Source organism: Phragmites australis, chromosome 23 (genome assembly GCF_958298935.1).
Source record: "Phragmites australis chromosome 23, lpPhrAust1.1, whole genome shotgun sequence".
Taxonomy (NCBI): Eukaryota; Viridiplantae; Streptophyta; class Magnoliopsida; order Poales; family Poaceae; genus Phragmites; species Phragmites australis.
Window position 1 is genome coordinate 980,727 of NC_084943.1, and position 23,013 is coordinate 1,003,739.

The 23,013-nt window shown below is 41.0% G+C and overlaps 2 protein-coding genes across 2 annotated transcripts; one reads left to right on the forward strand and one right to left on the reverse strand.

Moving 5' to 3' along the window:
* Window positions 1–10,132: 10,132 nt before the first annotated feature.
* On the reverse strand, window positions 10,133–10,943 carry LOC133906447 (E3 ubiquitin-protein ligase RING1-like). Its single transcript, XM_062348362.1, has 2 exons — window positions 10,805–10,943; window positions 10,133–10,716 (listed from the first exon to the last, which is right to left on the reverse strand). The coding sequence occupies exon 2, from the start codon at window positions 10,695–10,697 to the stop codon at window positions 10,284–10,286; it is 414 nt and encodes a 137-aa protein (XP_062204346.1). The 5' UTR covers window positions 10,698–10,716; window positions 10,805–10,943; the 3' UTR covers window positions 10,133–10,283.
* A 9,347-nt stretch (window positions 10,944–20,290) lies between these two features.
* LOC133906803 (uncharacterized) lies at window positions 20,291–22,249 on the forward strand. The gene is made up of 4 exons (XM_062348819.1): window positions 20,291–21,253; window positions 21,547–21,672; window positions 21,769–21,993; window positions 22,172–22,249. Exons 1-4 carry the CDS (start codon window positions 20,291–20,293, stop codon window positions 22,247–22,249), a joined length of 1,392 nt encoding a protein of 463 aa, XP_062204803.1.
* The last annotated feature ends 764 nt before the right edge of the window (window positions 22,250–23,013 follow it).

Here is a 23,013-nt window from a genome sequence, read left to right on the forward strand (position 1 = left end):
TGCACTGCTAGCAATACATCTTCAAGATTAGACAACAGAAAAAGGAGGTGCAAGAGGCTTGAAAAGGCTTTATCATATTATCATCAACCTGAATACTATGACATGACTAAGATAGGTCTAACTACATTTATTTACAAATATGACCCCACGTCAAAATTTTCAAGTTTCAACAACAATACAACGATACGGGCTCGTACAGTATACTCCAGACAAAAAAAAAAAAAAAAATTGGAACAAGAGCATCTACATACCGGAACTCTCCGAATGCCTCTGCGATGCAAAGTGTTTCAATCCCTCCTACAAATTTGAAAAATATCCATTGATTAGACTAATATAATGGCATGACTGATCACACAACAGAATTGAGAACAGGAGATATATTACCACCAATCAGCTCATCAAGCACCTGGCTTCCAGTGTAATCCGAACAGCAGACTTCCGCTTCGAAGTATATCGTTAAGTTTTTCGCATGACTCGCATACTTTATAATAGTAAAGTAATCATTAAACATAGTAGGTCAATAAAAATTAGTTCTTTTTAATAAATACTCCATCTTATATGATGATTGATGTGTGTCATATATATATCTTCATGTACTATTTTCATAGCAATTCTTGCTTGATCTAAATCTAAACACTTGATAAGCAAACATTCAACGATATAGATCATCATTTAATAATATATATTTGAAGACTTATCTTCAAATATTTATATCAACACTTTTGCTTGGATCTTTCGAATAATCAATTAAAGGTTTTCTCTAATCCTTAGATTTAGCCAATATCAACACTTCTGTAGGAGGTGACATAACCGAACGTAAGAATTCATGTTGGGCTAAACAATGATCAACACTTTCAAGCATTGATCTTTTAATCATAAAAAAATTTGCCTCTATTAATTTGATAACAGATACTTGTTAGGTTAAATCATTAACTTTAAAAGTGTTATCTCTAAATATATGATTGATAGTAAAATTATCCTAGCACACCGTGTGACGCAGGCACGCGTGTCCGAGTTCTTCCGGGACCGGCCGGACCTGCAGACGCCGTGGAGCTACCCACGGGCGCCGCGCACCGCGAGCTCTGCTTCCGCCAGCTCAGCCTCATGGCGGCCGACCCCGCCGAGTACTTCGCCGTCATGGAGGCCTGCTATATGTCTTGTGGTCCTTTCAGAACAATAGCAAAATCTTCTCAAGTTATTACTGCTTTTATCTACTATCTTCTTTGTTCTCTTTCTGTTCTTGGAAATCACTGACTTGACCTGCTTGTTAATGCAGTCTCTGGGGTGGTTCTGTCTCTATTGTTAATGTAGTCTCTTTCTCTTTCGGCAGACTTCCCTGCTCGCCATGGTACTTACTACACGTAGCGGTATCGGTGCTGCCTAGCATCTCGGTCTAAGTAAGTTGCAACAAGCAAAGTAGTAACTTTATAAACATGTTTAGTCTATAACTCTGAATCACTATGCTTTGTCAGGGAATGCTCACTCTGTCAGTTTTCTTGAATGCTTTTTTGCAATATTGAAGGTACTATTAGCTGTGATAAAGTTGTGGAGTCTACTAAAAAGCACTTGGAGATGAGAATGAAACGCATCATGCACCGGCAAGCAAGAGGTATTGGTGTACGACTTGATGTTGAGAGAGAGACAGAGGTGTTATATTTCTCTCTCTTTTTATACAGCTCTGGGAGCACTGTATCTATTGTATGTGACAAAAGGCTAGTTTAATTCCATGTTTAGATATCGAAACACCATTTTGAATTTAATTCTAAGAAATAAATTCCATGTACATTCAAATAAGAAAATTGGGTTTGAATCAGGTTCTAGCCAATTCAATTTATATTGGAATCTAATTACAAGAATCAAATTTAATTTATGGGATCCAAACAGACCCTGAATGCTTTTCAACAAAACCTCTGTACTGGTCACTTAAACCCTCCGAGTTGGGGTGAATGGAAATAAGATGATTGGTGGAACCTTAGCTTTGGTGTAGTAGTTAGCGTTCTTGAGTGTTCTTCACCTTTACCTGTGCTCCCCAATCCGCACTGCCAAAAATCCACCCAATACTTACACCAGTGCGTTCTCTGAATCTTTCCAACTTTAACAAGGTGTTGGCGTAGAATTTGGCAATCCCGTGCAACAAAAAAATCCATCCTGGATAACTGTCACTTTTCGCAGTAACACATAACTTGTTTACGAGCAAACAAGCAAATGATTTCGATCAATAATCGTGAAAGCCGCCGCCTGGACAATTTACTGGCAAATCGACAAAAAACTATCATCCAAATCACGGAGATTCGAAGTAGCAGCGAAGAACTAGCCTACAACTACCCTAATGTGCAGGAAAGTATAAGAAAACAAAAGGTAGATGCAAATTTTGCGATTGACTGATGTGTTGCAATCGGTCTTCACCCTTCAACTATTTATAGTGGGCTTAGTCTTGGCCCTAGGGAGTTAGACTTTATCCCGAAAACCCTCTCAACACAGAACCTTGTTCAGCCAAAATTTCCAAAAATCCAGAACAGATCTAAAGATCCAAATCGATTCGGTTTTGGACTGAACGCCGGATGGTCCGGTGAGAACAAATTTCCTAGCGCTAGACCATCCGGCGAATTAACTTGTCTGGAGACCTAGACCAAGTTTTAACACACACCGGACATTCCGCCGATAAAAATATGCTCACTGAAGCTTTCATCGGACTAAAAATCCAAAGAGCAATCTTCCTGCAACGAATTTTCACTTGTAAGCAATGGATAGTCCGACGCCACCGGATAATTCGCCAGATGAATTTTTCCAAAGAGCGTGTTTTCGGCAAGAAATCACTTTTATATTCACCGGATAATCCAATGATAACACCAGAACGTCAGCCGGACCGATTTTTGCAAAAAGCAAGTCCCCCTGTAGGAAAATTGTCCCTATACGCACTGGATAGTCTGGCGATGACACGGCCTCAAGCACTGGACTATCCGGTGTTTACCAAAGATTTGGTCGTTCCATTTTTCGTTATCAACACATGCCCCCTGTTTTTGTTGAAGCTTGCGCACCGAAAAACACTTTTGTGCAGAACAATCATGGATAGTTCATTATCTACTTTCGACTAATCACTTAGGATGTATGAACAATATATCTTCCACATATGCATGTTCTTAGGGCGATGACAATTACATCGGCCATGCACAATAATATTTCTTAGGATGATGGTAAATTACATCAGCCATAATTATTCATGTATCTCTTCTATGCATCTTGCCACATACTAGGATAATACTTCTTCAAATATTTCCCATTGATAGCCCTAGGTAACTTATCTCCTTGCAAATATTATAGCATATATGAATTTCTAGGCACAATTTCTACAACTTTAAAAGGACCTTCCCAACTAGGAGACCACTTTTCGAATTTATCTTTAGATCTGATAGGTAAAATCGTCTTCCAAAACAGATCACCTACTTGAAACGATTTTGCCTTTACTTTTTTATTGTAGGCTCTAGCTACTCTCAATTTATCCTTCTCAATTTCTGTCAAAGTTTTAAGCCTTTCTTTGTTGAGGTCATCTATCCTATCTAACATAGCGTTATAATAATCCACGTTCGATAAGTTATTTTGTCATGCCACCCTCAATGCATCAAGATTTACCTTAACAGGTAAAATGACCTCTTGTCCATATACCAACTCATAAGGAGTAACTTAAGTAGCACTATGTTTAGACATGTGATAAGCCCACAATGTTTCACTCAAGACCTCATGCCACCTTTTTGGATGTTCCTCTATTTTCTTCTTTATGTGCTTAATTAAAGTCTTATTGCTTAACTCAGCCTGCACATTGGCCCGAGCATATTATGGTGATGAATTGAGAAGCTTAATCCTAAGTGATTCTGCAAACTCATGTACTTGATGAGAAATAAAATAAGAACCTTGATCGGTAATTAAAGTTTGTGGGATACGGAATCTATGAATAATATGCTCCAAAATAAATCTGATTACCTCTTTATGCATCATGTTCTTCAATGTAACGGCCTCGATCCACTTTGTAAAATAATCCATAGCAACCAAAACAAAGCGGTGACTTTTTGAAGACGAAGGATAAATTTAGCCGATGAAATCTAAAGCTCATCCACGAAATGGTTGTGGTTTGATAATAGGATGCAAGATAGAAGCAGGAGCTAATTGTATATCACCAAACTTTTAACATGCTTCACATCCTTTGTAATATCTAGAGCACTCATCAAACATAGTTGGCCAATAAAACCAGTCGTCCTTAATAACCATATCATTTTATGAGCTGACTGATGCGTACCACAAATCTCGTCATGTACTTCACCAATAACAATTTTACTTTGCTCCGAACCTAAGAACTTTAGAAGTAACCCATCTATGGTTCGGCGATATAATTCATCATCCACCGTCACATATTTTAAATCTTACCACCTAACTTTCCTATCAACCGATGAATTAGGATTTTGCAAATACTCAATCATCGTCTTTCTCCAATCTTCAAGTGTAGACAAATCTGAATTTTTAAGTAAAATTGAACTCTCCCCTTGTTGTTTGGCCAAATAAACATTAGCACAAGCTAACAATGATTTTTCTAACACAAAGAACATCCTTCTACTTACTCAATAACCGGATACTTGCTGCTCTAAATTATTTGCCATTATATTATCTTCTCTAGATATGTGAGTGATGGTGAAATCATCCAAATTTACTATGATATCCAAACATCTATCTAAATAGTCATTTAGTGACCTATCAAAGCATTAAAAAACTTTAAAAACTTGCTACACTACTAATAACGAATCACCTAATGCATTTATATATTTCACACCCATGGATTCTAACATTTCCAATCCTAGCAAAAGAGCTTCATACTCGGTTTGATTGTTGGTACAAAAGTATTCTAATCAAACCAATATTTCAAAAACAACACCCCTAGGTGAAATTAAAATAATACCAACACATTGACCCTCTCTACAAGCCGAGCCGTCAAAATATAATTTTCATAGACACACTAATAACACTAATTAATGCATCATTATCAATATGATGATCAACAATAAAATCAGCAACAATTTGACCTTTCATGAATCTTAATGGTTCATAAGCCAAATCATATTCAATTAAACCATATGTCCATTTTTTGATTCTACCACTCAAAATCGGCTTTTGCAACATTTATTTAATAACATTGGTTTGGCATACCACCACACAAGTACTAGAAAGTAAATAATATCTCAACTTGTTGCATGCATAATACAAGGATAAGCATAACTTTTCAATAAACGCATACCTTATTTCCGCATCCAAGAAACGCTGACTCGAATAAGTGATCACATATTCATTCTCTTCACTTTCTTGTGCTAGAACATCACCTATTACCGTCTCTTGTGCAGCAACATATTGCCAAAACGGAATTTCGGCTTTTAGCGCCCTAAGTACGGGGGATGATGACAAATATTTTTGATCTCATTACAGGTTTGTTGTTGTTCTGCCTCCCAAGTAAAATTGGCTTCTTTTTTCAACCGAAGTATAGGAGTAAATGCACTAACCTTGCGGGACAAGTTAGATATGAATCGTCTCAAATAATTTACCTTTCCTAGCAACTTTTGCACATCTCTCTTTGATTGTGGTGCCCCCAACTTGTTTATAGCTGTTATCTTATTAGGATCTATCTCTATGCCTCTCTCATGTATTATAAAACCTAAGAACTTGCCCGCCGATACACCAATAGCACAGTTAAGTGGGTTCATCTTCAAACCATATTGACACATTCTTTCAAAAGCTAAACGCAAATCGACGAAGTGACTATCCATAGCATCTGATTTGACAATAATATCATCAATGTATATTTCTAAGATAACACCAAACAAAACATGAAAGATTAAATTCATAGGTCTTTGATAAGTAGCACCGGTATTCTTTAACCCAAATATCATAACAACACACTCTACTAAACCAACAAAACCCGGAAACGAAAGACCATTTTAGACATATCTTCCTTGGACATAAAAAAATTGATTATAACCCGCGTTGCCATCCAAAAAACTAATGACTCTATGACCCGAAGCATCATTAATCAACATATCGACGATAGGCATAGGATATTCATCTTTAGGAGTAGCTTTATTTAAATCTCTAAAAGCAATGCATACTCTCAACTTACCACTAATTTTCTTCTCAACCGGGACAATATTAGATATCCATTCAACATACCTACAAGGACGAATAAAACCATCAACGAGCAACCGACTTATTTCTTCTATGATTCGCCTATACATGTTAGGATTAAACTTCCTAGCCAGTTGTTTGTGAGGTCTAAAACCAGATTTTATGGAGAGCCGATGCTCTACAAGCTCACGGCTAAGTCCCGATGCTCTACAAGCTCACGGCTAAGTCCCGATATCTATTATACTCCCAAGCGAAGCAATCGACATATTCCTTAAGCAATGCAATCATTCTAATTTTAAAATCAGCATGCATGTTTTTGTTAATAAACATTAGCCTTGGCACAATTCCATTACCAATATCAACCTCTTCTAAAGGATCGGCCGACGTAAAGCCTTATCCTAACTTTTCTACCTCATCAAATTCATCAATAGTCTCACAAATATCGTTCTTTTTAGACCGATATTACTCCACACGTGTTACTAATCCAGATTACTTTGTTTATCCATTTATAACATTACATTGCTAAGCCAAGACGATGGAATCGACTGTATAGATACGAATACAAAACCATCTTTAGTAACACTAAGAAAATCATAACCCAAAATATCTTGACCGGATAAACACTGTACATTACCATGTTGTCAATTTACTGAAGCATTGGCTAAAGCAACAAAAGCTAATGTATCTGTATGGACAACTTCTACTTCATCGTCTACCCATTGAATAAAAAATTGATGCAAGATAGAAGGCACACAATGATTTGTATGAATCCAACCATGGCCCAATAACACGTTGTAATTACCTTGAACATTGGCGACGAAGAAATCCGTAAGCACCATTTCGCTCTCAATAGTGAGCTCCATAGAAATCACACCCTTGGCCTCTGTAGGATCGCCGGGGAAGCCATTAAGCATCAAATTTGTCTTCACTAGCTCGCTATCTTCTTTTCCTAGTTTCTTGAAAACTGAATATGGTATTAAGTTCATGGTAGCTCCACCATCAACTAACATTCTAGAAATTGGTCTTCCATCAATATGTCCTATTACATACAATGGTCTCAAATGTTGTCTCGGATCTAGAAATTTACACAGGTCGGAACATTCGATTAAATATTTTTTCCAAGACCGAGAGCCCCATGTTTGAGAAAATCAGACGTTCCGACATGCCTCGAAACATACGATGTTAAAATCAGAACATCCGATTAAATATTTTTGTCCAGACCGAACACCATATGTTTGAAAAGATCAAATATTCCGATATGATCAGAACATCCGATCGGGGGCTTCCGAACATCCGATCCAAGTCAGATCTGGATTTTTTTTTGAAAGAGATCGAGTCAGATTTGAAGATGAGTTTTGATGGATTCCGACTCAAAACGGGGCAAGACCGACCCACCCTATAAATATAAAGGGTCATGGCCGATTGAGAACATCCAACATCCAATCAATCAAATACATTTTTTATTATCTTTCATTTTTATCCCTTTTACCCTAATTTTCTTTTTCAATCTTCATTGCTTCATGTTCTTGATCTCGATGACCAAGGACAAGCCACCGGTTATCTGCACTCTGACAGGATCTCTTCCGAACATGGGTGACAACAAAGATCCAACAGCATGGCGCCACAACTAATATTTTCTAGGCGCTGCTCGTCGGATAGTTATCATCGGAACATCCGATAGTTAGATTGAAACATCCGATCTAGGGGAATTGCATACGAGGTGCTCAGTGTTTGACGCGTGACATCTTCATGTGTCAATAGAGCTGACTGGAGCCTATTTTTTGGCACGAATATGTACATCTAGCGATGCCAAGCTAGATAGCAACTCGGCTAGAGATGCTCTAAGTTCATCTAAGCAACCAGAGCACCCAATCTGAAGAATATGAAACGGAACATGTACTGACTAGATGCTTGCATAAGCAACTCCACAATTTCTGCTAGTTGCTTCGATGTATGCACTTAATACTTCATGCCTGCCAATGGCTGCGTCATATTACTCCAATCACAATTTCTTATGGATGATTATACAGATATACATCAGTCAGTTTTACCTCCAGCCCCTGAGTCTGCCACAGGGAGTACCAACTTGATAGTTAAACCATACACACACTTAAAAAAAACTAGTGATTTGACAGACATGTTGACATGTTATTGCTAGTCACTCTCAAAATCATTAGCATGCTTCCCTCTTAACCAGCAGAATGTAACTCGATTTGTCATCTAACATTGACAAATACCCCACACGCTGCTCAGTAGCATCATGTTACAGAACAAGGGCTGTGCTTAGCATCAGTGAAAGTGTGAAACAATAATGCGAGCTTTGATATATCTATCAAGAAATAAACATGGCATTTATGCTTCTTGTTTAGTTTTACACTGAAGACAAGATAAAAACAGCACTAGTTTCAGATTACAACTCTTGTTGGAACAGATCAACGCAGAGACATCTAGATGTTGCTGCTTCCAGGTCTAGGCCTCCACTGGCACCAGCATGCTCGTCTGCTGGTAATTTTCCTTCTCTGATCCAATGAGAGATCTTTTCAAGCTCAAAAATTTTTAGGATGATTTTTTTAGTATACTATAATTCATATGCAACCCATTTTGATTATTTTGGCCTAAAAATCCTGAGCCAAATTCAAATTAAAATTCTTCAAAGTTGCAACCTTTTCTAACTTGCTCTAATTTTTAAGGCTTCAAAATAATTCCTTAAAATCTGATAAAATTCACTAATATTATTCATAAGCCATGGACTAATTTCTAAAATTATTTCAAGCCCTATGTTACATAGAAATTTTGTGAGTTCCTTCACAACGCATCACAAAAATTAAAATTGTTAAGTTTAATGAAGAGTGATCCAACAATTCCTAAATACGCTTTATGCTTTGTTAACATAGTCATTGAGCACTAAATTCTTCTTACCTGCCAAACTCTAAATGCACCCACATCAATATTGTTTATGACCATTTACCTGATGATTTACTGAACTGGTTGTTTTACTAATTGAGCTGAGATCTAATGATTTTCAAAGGCAATGGTATATGAAACATTGTTTCCTAGAATTCTATTGCTGGGAGCAATTTGCCATTGTATACGGCGCACAATCACACACACACATCCTCTTACTAGCAAATGAAAAAACCTCTTCACTAATTAACGAGAATAGTCATAATGACGATGTTGACCCTTGATGCACTTTTGTTTAACTTTTTATATTTCTGAGTTCAGTTCCAGCTTTTTAATTTGAAATATATAGCATTTACTTGCTCTTGCAGGTCAGGGAAGACCCAGTTGGCTCATACTCTATGTGTCTCCACTCAGATTCATCCCCCACATCGAATTTTGTTGATAGCTCCCTGCTACCATTGAAGCAATAGAATTTGAGGAACCATAGAAGTTACATAATAGTTTTCTTATTTCTGAGTAATGAAAATGCAGCTTCCAATCAACATGCATGGGGAATGGGAAGGTTGCCTACATTGACACTGAGGGGACATTGTATCTTTGGAATTGCCTGAGTAATATGTCAAGCTGATTCTCTCAATGGATTTATGTTCATTCCTATTCTCTCCAAACTGTTTCCTTAATAAAGTTTTTCAGCCGGCCTGAACGCATTGTGCCAATTGCCGAGAGATTTGGGATGGATGCCAACGCAGTTCTTGACAATGTATGAATTCCGTGCATTTAGCGTTTCTGTAAACCCATTTCAGGACTAATGAACCAAGTTATATGTTTAATTTTACGTCTGTTTCCGGTTAAATCATATATGCTCGTGAATGCACCAATGTGCACCCGTACGATTTGCTCCTGGACCTAGCTGCCAAGATGGCTGAAGAACCTTTCAGGCTTCTGATAGGCATGAAACTGTAAAGTGCGTTGATGTTTTCATGTATCTCAGTTGTGCTCATGTGGTATTTATTTTTGTCCTAGAAATAGATTGTGGATTCTGCGATTGCACTATTCCATGTTTATGCCAGCTTTGATATATCTATCAAGAAATAAACATGACATTTGTGCTTCTTGTTTAGTTTTACACTGAAGACAAGATAAAAAGGCACTTGTTTCAGATTACAACTCTTGCTGGAACAGATCGACGCAGAGACATCTAGATGTTGCTGCTTCCAGGTCTAGGCCTCCTCTGGCACCGGCGTGCTCGCCTGCTGGTAATTTTCGTCGTCCTGCTGCTGCGTGGGCAGTGCGTGGCGGCAGAGAGGGCAGACGCGCTTAACCCGGAGCCATCCGAAGATGCAGTCCTGATGGAAGGCGTGTGAGCACGGCATCGCCCTGAGCTTGTCCTCCGCGTCGAAATCCTGCAGGCACACGGCGCACTCCGCCTGCAGCCACACGTCGCCGGCCCTCACCTCCTGCAGGCTCATGATGGCCTTGCTCGAGGCGGGGATTCGAGCGCGCTTGTAGCTGCGGTTGATCTCCGCCGCCGCTTCATACAACCCCTCCCGTATCATCCAGTTGGGTAGGATGTGGCCGCTACGGTTGCCTTGGCCGTCGGAAGCAGCAAGTGGTGCTGCTCTTGCGGCATCCATCTGCAACCTGCCGCGGACACTGCTCGGAGAAGAAGAATCGGATCAACACGCCGACGGGGATCGAACACGCTGGTGTGATGGGGAGCGGATGTAAATGTCTTACCGACCTATGAATTTATGGGCTGGTGGATCGTCTGATTCACGGTCGGATTCGGATACATAGCTCGATTCTTGTCAATTGATTTCGGATGGCGGCGCCGATTCGGATGTGGAGTGCGGGGGAAAGGATGAAGAGAAGGCAGAGGAGAGAGAGAAAGCGCGGGTTTCCACTCTTTATCGACAGTGGGGCCCACAGGCGATTCACTGCGCTGAATTGGTAGCACTGCAGACGGGGAAACGACAAGAAAAAAAATAAAAAAATAGATAATATATGCTGACGTATTTGTGAAAATAGATAATTGTTGTGTCAAATGTCTCTTCGGAGCAACTGTATACTAGTGTATTTATAAATCTAGCAACTGTATTTGATATCTCAAAATCTGAAAACTCGATTTTGGTCCAAAAATCCGAAAGCAACCCGGACCCACTGATTTCGGCACCTCAGGTACCGAATACGGCATTGTTCACCGTATTCTTAGCACCTCAGGTGCTGAAAGCTCTTTGCATTCGGCAACTGATGTGCCGAATATGGCACTATACGCCGTATTCGGTAACTGAGCTGCCAAAATCACGTCGGCCGAGTCACGTGTTATCCGTGCTTTAGGTGCATGCGAGTTTTTTACATGCACTAAAGTTTATTCGTAAGTACGTGAGCGGGTCCGGTAGAACAATAATTAAGTAGATTTCTAAGTAATATTTTTTATATGTTGGAAAGAATTGTGCTTAGATAGTACATTGATATAATAAACTTAACATCACATTGATTAGGCATAAAATTTACAAATAGTTCATAACATATTAAGTTAATATAAGACACTAACCATACATACATCGAACTGAACTAATGAAATAGAAAGGTAAACAAAATAAACAGTCCTACCTGGCATTTGCATAATTCATAGTGCATAGATGTTAAATACCTATATCATCCCAAGATGGTGGAGGAAAGTGGCGACGCAAATTAGCAGAAGAATACCAGCTGTACCAGTCAATGCTATTAGGGTAAGATGGCTATCGTCTCCGAGATGGTAATAGAAAGTCGTAAGGATGGGTACCAGCAAATTCACCATCATTTTTAGGGTCATCGATGTTCTCCGGAGATGGAGGAAATAGAGGGCGGGGTCGTTGTGGCATGAAATCATCGTCATCGTCATCTTGAGCTATCACGGTAGTACCACGTCCTATTTCCTTGTCGGTTGTATGCTATCTCGATGTGGTGCGTGAACGTCATCTTGTAGTGGTCCTTAAACCTTCTCATGTATGGCTGCTGGAACGACAAGGCATTGGGGGCATAAAATTATTATCCTCATCGTCCTCTTCATTTTCTGGATGAGCAGTAGAGGGCACCCTTGCACCCCTTAGGTTCGCTGACCGTCATCGTCTTCTATGCGAACCAGGCACCACACCCCCACCGAAGAGCATATATATCATCAAGAAGTTTGTGATCTCTATGTTGATAAATTGTGTGTCTTCCTGGAACGCCTAAGCAAAAGAGGAGCATTTGAATCGATGGAAAAAAGATAAGTATGGTGACCAAATGGAAAATGACGAACCTGAATGTGGGATGCATACTAGTCGAGCAACATCACTATCATCGCACAGAAGGATGGTCGATCAGTTTGCACACCTTGAGATATGTTTGACGCCGCTTGTGCAACAAGGTCCTAAGGTCATCAGTGGTTAGATGTTGAAGCGGAGCGGTTAACGCAGAATAGAAGGGTCTTGTATGCAATTTGGCCATGACTTCCATTAGGTTGTTATCCTTGAAGGGATCATCCTTCTGTTCATGCACAACCTGCAAGGATGCATTAAGTGCGATATGGATCATCGTAGGGGATGCATTAAGTGCTATATGGATCATCGTAGGTGTTCATAGAAAGCTTGTACTCGAAGATCCTATTATAGATTTATTAATCCCTGACTGCAACGTTATGGCTCTGCAACAAAGCATGACTCCCTGAATATTTACAAAACAATAAACTAGTAGTAAATATCATAATTAATATGTAACAATGCTTAATAAATAACTTAAAAACAAAGTTATGTGCCATAATTATTTGACAAACATTAAAAAAATAAAAGTAATTAAATTAACAATACAATGAATAAGACGATGCATCAAAAAAATTACATAAATGAAAAGTAATTACATAAATCAAAAGTAATTACATTAACAACAAATGAAAAGTAATTACATTAAATAAATGAAAATTAATTACATTAACAAGTACAACTGCACCAAAAAATTGCGCTGGCTACTCAACGACGACGACGCCATACGCAATCCTCAGAAGTGTAAGCATCTGACTGGTGTGTGGCCTTCATCCCACCAACCTGTGTTGGCCCCTACCACGTGTGCCCTTGCTCCTCATCATCATCGTCCTGCCCTGTGGGATCCCTATCGAACGTGTATCCCACTCCTCTATCTCGGTCCTGTATGTACCATGATGAAGGATTCTCATACGGAAGTGTGGATACCCCTAGAACGTGCTCCAATGGAGTCAGGTGGGCTGAAGGCTGACCTTGCTGGTACCATTGTAAACCCTCAGGTGCATCGGGATATTAGGGGTACTGTCCGCTGAAGAGATCGGTGAAGCTGGCGGCCTGCATTGCAGAAACCCAATCAAAAGCATGCGGTGCCGCTCCAGTTAGGCATCTGCTACAAACAGTCAATGCTCATGATGAGTCGATGCGACAGGTGGAGATATCCTCGTAGTCTGAGGAGGTTGTGTCCGCTGCAGGGCTTGTGTACCTAGTGTAAACTGCTCACGCGCAGGCGCTTGCGTGCACTCCTTAGCCTCAACACCGGAACGTGACACATGGTGCTATGAAGCCGAAGGTGCCACACGCGACTATGCCCAAACAGGTTCCTCACGGGCACTGAACGAGCGTCTGCTGTGGGAGGCATGGGACGGATCCATGGCTAGTTGGTCGTACCCCCTCCATCGCGGGACACAACCACCTAAATCACATATAGCGGATAGGAAGTGGGGCCCTCTTGTCCTCATGAACACCCAGAGAGGGTTCCAATCCCTCCACGTTGATGACCCGCTTGCTTCCTCATAAGCTTGCTCCGCCTGCGTATGCATCTCGTACGCCTCTTCGGTCTGTAGAAGATGATGGTCATGTCAGTAATAGCGAGGTTTAACCAATGAAAATCGTTATAAGTACCGCATCACGTACCACAACATGAAGAAGGCGAGCACGATCATAGGGGAAGGGTCTGGGGGACAACTCTATACGTCCGCTAAGTAAGGTGGCACGTGTGCGCGGACGGTACCATGAAAGGTACTCCCAGTAAGTGACATCATCGTATTGTCCAACAGGAACGAAGACATCCACCGTGGCTAACTCTGTCCAGCTCTGTAGGTGCTCGACATTTACGGATGCCCAGTCCTGTATACCTCTGTCCTCTTGTACGGTACACAGCTAATTACGCCCTCGATAAATAATAAGTAACAGTACTCACCCATTTAAATAATTCGAGTAATCATGTTACTCTACTTAATCTAAGTGATTAAGCTAATTAATCAAATAAATACAATTACACTAATTAATAATATTAATCAAATAACTCTAATAATTCTGATTAAATTATGTAAAAAAATCTAGTTATACTAGTTAATGACATGCATACAATTATACCATGGGAATAATCTAATTACACTGATTAATGAATTTCATATTTTTAAACAAGGTACATAATCTAATTACATTGACTAATGAAATTCATATAATCAAACTATTCAAATAATCTAAATACTCTATTTTATCAACTTAATATAATTTAAAAAATGTAATTAAATGAATTAAATAATCTACTTACTCTAATTACTATTACTAATCTAAGTATTAATTACATATATAATTTAAGTATTTACTGTAACTGGATGTAACGTTCTCAAACTATTCAACAAGCGCTGGAGCTCCTCTCCTCGCGTTGATGCTGCTCCTCTCGGTTCTGGCCTTGTGTTGCTGCTTCTCTCCTCGCCTCGCGCTGCTACTACTCTCCTCTCTTTGCACTACTGCTGCTCTCCCCTCTTTGTGTTGCGCTGTTGCTCTCCTCATTTTATAGCATGCACGACCACCACACAATGCACCAAAAGCATAAAAATAGCAGCATGCGGCCACACAGCACCGAAACCGGGCGACACGATGTGACTGAGCGGCGACAAGATGACAACGGCTTTCGGTAGTGACGCGACAACACGCGGACCTGATAGCTTTCGACGATGCCGAATACGACACTGTTCACAGTATTCGGCAGCTCAATTGCCGAATACCGGAGATTTTAGCAACTGAGCTACCGAATACGGTGATTAGTGTCATATTCAGCGCCTCAATTACCAAAAAAGGTGGGGCCAACCCATTTTTGGTTTTTGAGATTTCAAAATCTGGTTTTCTATATTTGAGGTGCCGAATACAAGTGCTAGATTTGTAAATATGCCAGCATATTGTTTATTTTGGTAGATACGCCAATGTATGTTATCTATTTTTCCATTTTTGTCAAAACAACACGAGGAGGAAGGTGGTGCTAACATGTGGGTCCATGGTGCCGGCGAGATGATGATTGCCAAACAATGTGGCGGGCCTTCGGCTCACAGGAGTGGTCCAAAGGCTTGGTGGGTAACACACAAAGTAGGGAACTGTGCACTACGATTAATGTTATATGTCTTTTCTATTATAGTGTGCACTACTATTAATGTCATACATGACCACCCTCTATCATAGTTTACAATATTACCCCTCTACTTGCCATATTCTTAACATATTATTGGGTATTTTGGTACTATCCTAAGTGCAGCTAGCTTATTTACAATCATGCACTTTGTCATACTCCCTTTGCTCGGGCTTCCAAAGACCTGAGCCCTCTGGCACCTTCGGCATCCCTTCGGCTGATTCCTTCGTGATGTCTAGCGAAGGTCTTTGCTTGGCTTCTGAAGGTCCGACAAAAGCTTCACCTCCACCGACACCTTCGGTGTTCCTTGATCGAAGCCCACCTGTGGTCGTGCGAAGTCCTTCAGCTAGCCTCCGAAGACCCATCATAGGCTTCGCCACTCCCAATTGCAAGAGACGCTCCCTCGGTGCCGAGCGACTGAAGGGTATCTTTGGTTCATCGAGAGATTCATGCAACATGACAGATCCACGATAATAGTAAGATTTATTAGTAAATAGTGATCGCATAAGTCTTCAACCTAACATCTAAAGGGGGCCTATGAGACCATTTCCCATCAGTAGTCCCCCACGAGCAAGACTCCTCTTCGATGGGTCGAACCTATGGAGGTGCATGGGAGGGGAGAAGGAAAGAGAGGGGTGTGGGAGGAAGAAAGGAATTTTTTAATTAATGTTAATTTAAAAGAAATTTGCAAAAAAAACAGTTGATAGGTGGGGCCCATAGGCTATTCAACGTGCTGGACCGCTAGAGAGAGAAGGAAATCCCTAACCCAAAGCATCCTAAATTCCTAATTGGCATTGTTTGTATATATATATATGAAGCATATTTGGTACTCCTGCTACTATATACTCTTACATATGTATCTTATAACGTAGGGAGCGTCTCATGTGATAAATGGTATGTATATAGAGCATATTAGTATATAAGATCATCCAAGTGTTATGTATATTTTTTAGGTGGTTTGCATATTTTTTGAGTATATTACATTTTATGTACAAATATAAAGGTATTATCAAAATCTATTAAAATTGATGGATTTCTTTTCAATTTTTCATGTAGTTCACATTAGAATATCTTAGAATGAGTATATAAATATCTTAGAATTTTTTCACTTGTGGATCATGATGACGCGTCTCTGCATTATCGCCTCATTGACAACATCCTTGGACAAGCTACACCACTCGGGCCAGTGCTGCGGGAGCTCGATGACATCGAGCTACACTTGGCAGTCGACGAAGAGCTGGTGAAATTCGTTGAATTATAGCATCATCAGTGTTGGCGGCAGGCCATGCTCAAGGAGATGGCATCAATTGAGGACAACCGAACCTAGGAGCTGGTTTATCCTCCGACGAATCGCCACGCCGTCGGCCTAAAATGGTTGTACAAGCTGAAGCGCAATGATCAAGGATCATCTTTCGGCACAAATCTTGACTTGTGGTGAAAGGCTATGCACAATGGCACATGATCAACTTTGAAGAAACATTTGCTCCGATGGCGAGGCTTGACTTTGTGAGGCTGTTGATTGATATCGCTACACACAACGGGTGGTGAGTCCATCACATGCTTAGAGGTGTTGTCATTTCATGCTTAAAGATGAGTCGTGTGGTCACTTTATGTATAAAATCTAACTTATGACATAGGTGTTGTGCTGGCAGCATGATGTGGTTGTAGCAGTGTGTGTTTGCAATTAAGGCTGTGAATGACTATAATTGATCTACAAAGAGCTTGTGGTGGAGATGAAGTAGTCGTCTATATGCACTGAAGTGTATTCGTGCGTACGTGAGCGGGTCCGGTGGAACGATAATTAAGTAGATTTCTAAGTAATGTTTTTTATATGTTAGAAAGAATTATGCTTGGATAGTACATTAATATAATAAACTCACCATCATATTGATTAGACATAAATTTACAAATAATTCGTAACATAGTAAGTTAATATAAGATATTAACCATACATCCATCGAACTGAATTAATAAAATAGAAAGGTAAACAAAATAAATAGTCATGCCTGGTATTTGCATAGTTCATAATGCATAGATGTTATATACCTACATCATATCAAGATGACAGAGGAAAGTGGCGACGCAAATTAGCGAAAGAATGCCAGCTGTACTAGTCAATATTATTAGGATAAGATGGTTATCGTCTCTGAAGTGTTGATGAAAAGTTGTAAAGATAGGTACCAGTAAATCCACCATTATTTTTAGGGTCATCGATGTTCTCCAGAGATGGAGGAAATAGAGGGATGGGTCGTTGTGGCATGAAATCGTCGTCGTCATCTTGATCTATCACGGTAGTACCACATCCTATTTCCTTGTCGATTGTATGCCATCTCGATGTGGTGCATGAACGTCCTCTTGTAGTGGTCCTTCAACTTTCTCATGTATGGCTGCTGGAGTAGAGGGCACCACTGCACCCCTTAGGTTCGCTGATCGTCGTCGTCTTCTACGCGAACCAGGCACCACACCCCCACCGAAAAGCATATACATCACCAAAAAGTTTACGATCTCTCTGTTGATAAACTGTGCATCTTCCGGGAACGTCTAACACAAAAGAGGAGCATTTGAATCAATGGAAAAAAAGATAAGTATAGTGTCCAAATAGAAAATGATGAACCTGAATGTGAGATGCATACTGGTCGGACAACATCACTATCGTCGCACAGAAGGATGGTCGATCAGTTCGCACACACTGAGATATGTTTGACGTCGCTCGTGCAACAAGACCCTAAGGTCATCAGTGGTTACATGTTGGAGTCGCACACCCTGTAGATCTTCAATTGATCGATCCCACCTATCCAGAAGCATCTAAGGACTATTTAGGGGATCACCTTAGCAGCAAGATCGTGAATTGATGACCGATTTGGTGAAGCTCACAAAATCCCTAATTTTCTCCTTCTTCTTGGCTGTAGGAGTTCCTGACCCTCCCCTTGCCCTCGCTGATCGGCGGTGCTCCAGTGCTAAGGCAGCCAGGCGCGGCGAAAGAAGGGGCAGCAGGCGGCATGGTGTCGGAGGCTGGCGAGATAGCGGCGCAAGAGGCGGTGGTCGGTGGCTTCAAGCTGCAGTCGGTAGGGCAACGGTGGCGGTGGCTCCTATGGTTTGGGTGGGAGCCGAGTGGGGTGGGGTTGTCAAGTGGAGGGTGGTCGGGTAGGGTGGTGTCGATCTCAGCCCAACTTATCCACCTGGGTTTTTTCTCTCTCTCTTTTAGGTATTACATGTCTTCCTCCCGACCTCTCTCTCTCAGACAATGCCAAGCTCGTTTGCAGTCACTCAATTTGGCGAGCGACAGGAAGGTGATGGAGAGCCGATGAAAATAGTGAGGGGGTAGGGAGCCGACTGGAGCCCATTTTTGGCACGAATTTATACATCTAGCGATGCCGAGCTAGATAGCAACTCGGCTAGAGATGCTCTAAGTTCATCTAAGCAACCAGAGCACCCAACCATAAGAATATGAAATAAAACATGTACTGACTAGATGCTTGCATAAGCAACTCCACAGTTTCTGCTAGTTGCTTCGATGTATGCACTTAATACTTCATGCCTGCCAATGGCTGCATCATATTACTCCAATCACAATTTCTTGTGGATGATTATACAGACATGCATCTTTAAGGCCTCAGTTTTACCTCCAGACCCTGAGTCTACCACAGGGAGTTCCAAGTTGATAGTTAAACCACACACTCTTAAAAAAACTACTTGTGATTCAGGCCTTCCGGGTGTTAATGGAACCTTGCGGGTGCTCGTTTTTATTTTTAAATTCCTTTAATATTAGATTCAATGTAAAAGCAGGCCTCATACAAAAATCAGAAAATCTCTCTCGCGCGGTCTGCTCGCCTTTCCCATGCGTGCAAGCCAGCTCGGTGGCGTACACGAGGGGGCGTTTGGTTGCTAGCATGCTTAAGCCTGGCTCGTATCTGTGAGTCAGGCTCGCCTTAGCCAGACTGAGTGTATGCAGTAGCAATTTGTTTAGTTGTCTGTATCTGTTCAGATTGGCTAAGAAGAGTTAGTATTTGGTTATTCGTATGAAGATATATTATATAAGAGAAAATTGTACAAATATGTATTATCATGATATTTATTTTATATCATAGTCATTAGTTTATCTTATTAAGTATTAATATTCTTTAAAATATATTAACATCACTTAATACACACTAATCCCACCTAAAAACATCATTAGATATGCACAGGCTGCATCGAGCAAACCTGACTCTGCAGAAACGCATTTCCGTATTTGCAAAGCAAAACTGAGTAGTATATTTATGTCTCAAGAGTTAGGCTCAAAATGATATACAAACAAATAACTAGTAAATATCTACTGTCTGCTTCCCATAAACCAGACAGCAAACATCCTTCCGAAGCTCCGTCCATGCAGCGCCGATTCCACTAATCTCCTTGCCGCTCTCTCTCCTACACTGCAAGTGGGCCCTTGTCATTACAAGTCTTCCGCTCCAAGCTAGTGACCCACTTGTCAATGTAATAAGCTGGGTGTAGATTGGTGTAAAAAGTAATAGAGGCAGTGGGCCCCACCGAACCGCCGAATCCTAACAGACTCGGGCTCGGGCGCTTGGCTCTCGACTGCCCGCAGATCACCGCCGCCTCCAACTCCGAAATTCGAACGCTCCCGTTTCCCTCTCTGCTACCCGACCGATCCCTAAACCGGCAATCCGCAATCCCCTCCTCCCTCTTCCAACGATGGAGCGCACACCTGAGGTGGTCCGATTAGCCATCGAGTCGCTGCCTGAAGCACCCGACGCAACGATCCTCGCTCCTGGTATCTTGGGAGGAGGCCAGGGCGGCCACGCCGTTGGAGGAGAGGATGAGAACGACCACGCCGTTGGAGGAGAGCGCGGCGGCGATGCAGACGAGGGCGGCGTCGGTGCTGACGAGGGCCGCCAGGCCTTGGTTGGACAGGGCGGCGGCGCCGACGGTGGCCTCGCAGGGGGCAGGCCGCGACCAGAGTCTCATAGGAGACGGCCAAGAAGTCGTACTCGCGGCTGCCGTCGGCTGGGACGGCCACGCTCATGACAAGTATGAGCAATCTCTTGATCTTTACCTGTTTGGGAGACCTGTCTCTTCATACTGGGAACCGATCTGGCAGGGCAAACCCCTAGTGCTGCATGATAAACAGCTAGTCTTGGCTACCGAATACTTGGGCAGATGTCACGAGGGTGAGGTTATGGACTTGTCTGAGGAGATCAATGCTATTCTGAACAATCACCCTGGTCCAATAGCATACTTCAGGGTCGACTCTTCTACCTGGAAAGATGCCAGGGGACAGTTGATCAGTTGGGTCAAGATCCTGTCTAATAAGAGAGCTGAAGAAGTAGTGATTATTAATTTGTCTCACAAAAGTGACCTTGCATTCCCAATTGAAGATCTACAGAGCCCCAATCTCAGATGCTTGCGGCTTGCATTTCTGAAGATCCCTGATCTTGATCTATTTGTCTTTGATTATTCATCACTGCGTGAGCTCCAGTTGCTCTGCTGCTCTTATGACGGCCGAAGATTGTCATGGGTGATAAATGATTGCGCCTCGCTGCAACATTTGATCATTGGGTTTTCTGTGGAGAACTTGAAAATCAGTTCGAAGAGTTTAGTGACATTACAACTATTGCAATGTACTGCAAGTTGGTTGGTAATAGATTCTGCACCAAACCTGTGGCTCCTAGCGACCGGAGTTATGCCAAGAAGAGGATATGCTTCTGTTTCTATTTCTCTTAATGATACTCCTTCATTGAAACGATTCACTTACCTACTGCTGCCTTTTCATCAAGTCAATGTAAGCAGAACCTGTCACAAAGATTGCTACTTGCTTGTCCTTCCAATTTTTATTTTCATTTGATGTTGTAGTACATAAAAAAAAAGCTCCTTTTGATGTTATTGGATTTCAAGATGAAAATTCTGGAATGCCCTTACCTTACTTATTTCTTGTGTACAAGACTCGATCACTGCTTTCATTGGTTACAGTGCATATAGTAATGAACAAATATGAATAGGAGGGAGTAATTAACTCACTGTAGCATTCATGTATCATTTTAGATATGAAATATTGAAATTTTGCATTTGTTTCAGGACTACATCTATTTGACCTCTGTTGAGAATCTCAGGCTGGGGTTGAATATGGCAACTCGCGCTCAACGATCTGGTCTTCGAAAAATATTGGAGTGCCTCCCAATGCTATCTCATCTTGTTATTTGGGTACTATACTTCTTGGAATCTTAACTCTACGATATGATTAGTTTGTCTGGTCGAGTATAGTGCAGTAATAAATTCTTTTACTCTAACTTGTTACAGAGAATGGATGAAGTTGCTTCTGATGAGTTGATTGATGTTGTTCTAGATGGTTCCTTTGACGATCTCAACAATGTCACTTGTGTCGGAATGCGTCTACGATACTTTGAAATTGAGGACTTCCGTGGAGGACCTGCAGAGCTAAACATCGTCCGCAGCATCCTAAGACATGCATTCCATCTTGTGAAACTTAGTACTGAGCGCTGTATCACGCGGTCCAGAGAAGATGTCAGTGAAGCTATCCAAGAAATTGAGAGCTGTCATAGAGCCTCTTATAGCTGTCAAATTACGTTTCACTCACCCATAAACCACTAAACCATTGAGCCACAGGTAGTGTATTTCTCACGATAAACGTCTATTCAACAGTTACCATGGTGCTCATTATATAACTGTTCTAACATTTCAGTTTCGCAAGTATTGCTTAAAACGTAATTGTGAAATGAAACAAAGGTTACAGCTTACAGTGTTTACCATCATTAATTGAAGTAAACCCAAACGTGTTCAATACTTGGAGATTTACTGTATTATTGTCCTGATAATCTCTTATTTTTGTTTCAGAACTCTCTTTATCTCTTGTACTATCTGTGTCTAGGAAATAACTAGTCATACCATCACTTCTGTTGAAACATATATGTTCTTCTGTATTAGATGGTCATTTTCCTGAATGGGGCTGGTCAGTCTTAAGTGGCATGTGCAAAGCTGGACTATTCTGTCCCTGACCTTTTGCCCCTATGGCCTTTGGAAACTACAGAAATAGAAACTCTTTTTTGCATATCAATGGTCATCTTTAAGTCGTCATTTTGAGTCCCAGAGAACTTCATTGGGAAGACTGTAGCGGTGTAGCCCATACGACCTTTTCTCACCTGTAATAGAGATTTGGTAGTTTTAGCTTCATTCACTGATTCCTTTTTTTCTAGACCATGCAAATACATGTACAACATTCCAAGCCACACTATAACCTCTCCTTCTTTAAGAGAGGTTAGAATTTAACCTTTTATTTTAACTAGGTTGTATTTGGACTTAGCCCCAACCAACTACACCGCATCCAAACAGCCAGCACGTCGCAAATCTCCATCTCGGGAATCATTGTGCATATTGTCTGTATCATTTCATATTTTCCCTTCCTATTCACTTGCCTTGCTGGACAGCTAGTGCAAAATTTTCCCTTTCAATTCACAGCACCCCATACTAACTATGCTTCCATACCATCTTTTTTCCCACCTCAGGAAATGTTTGAGCTTGAAGAGC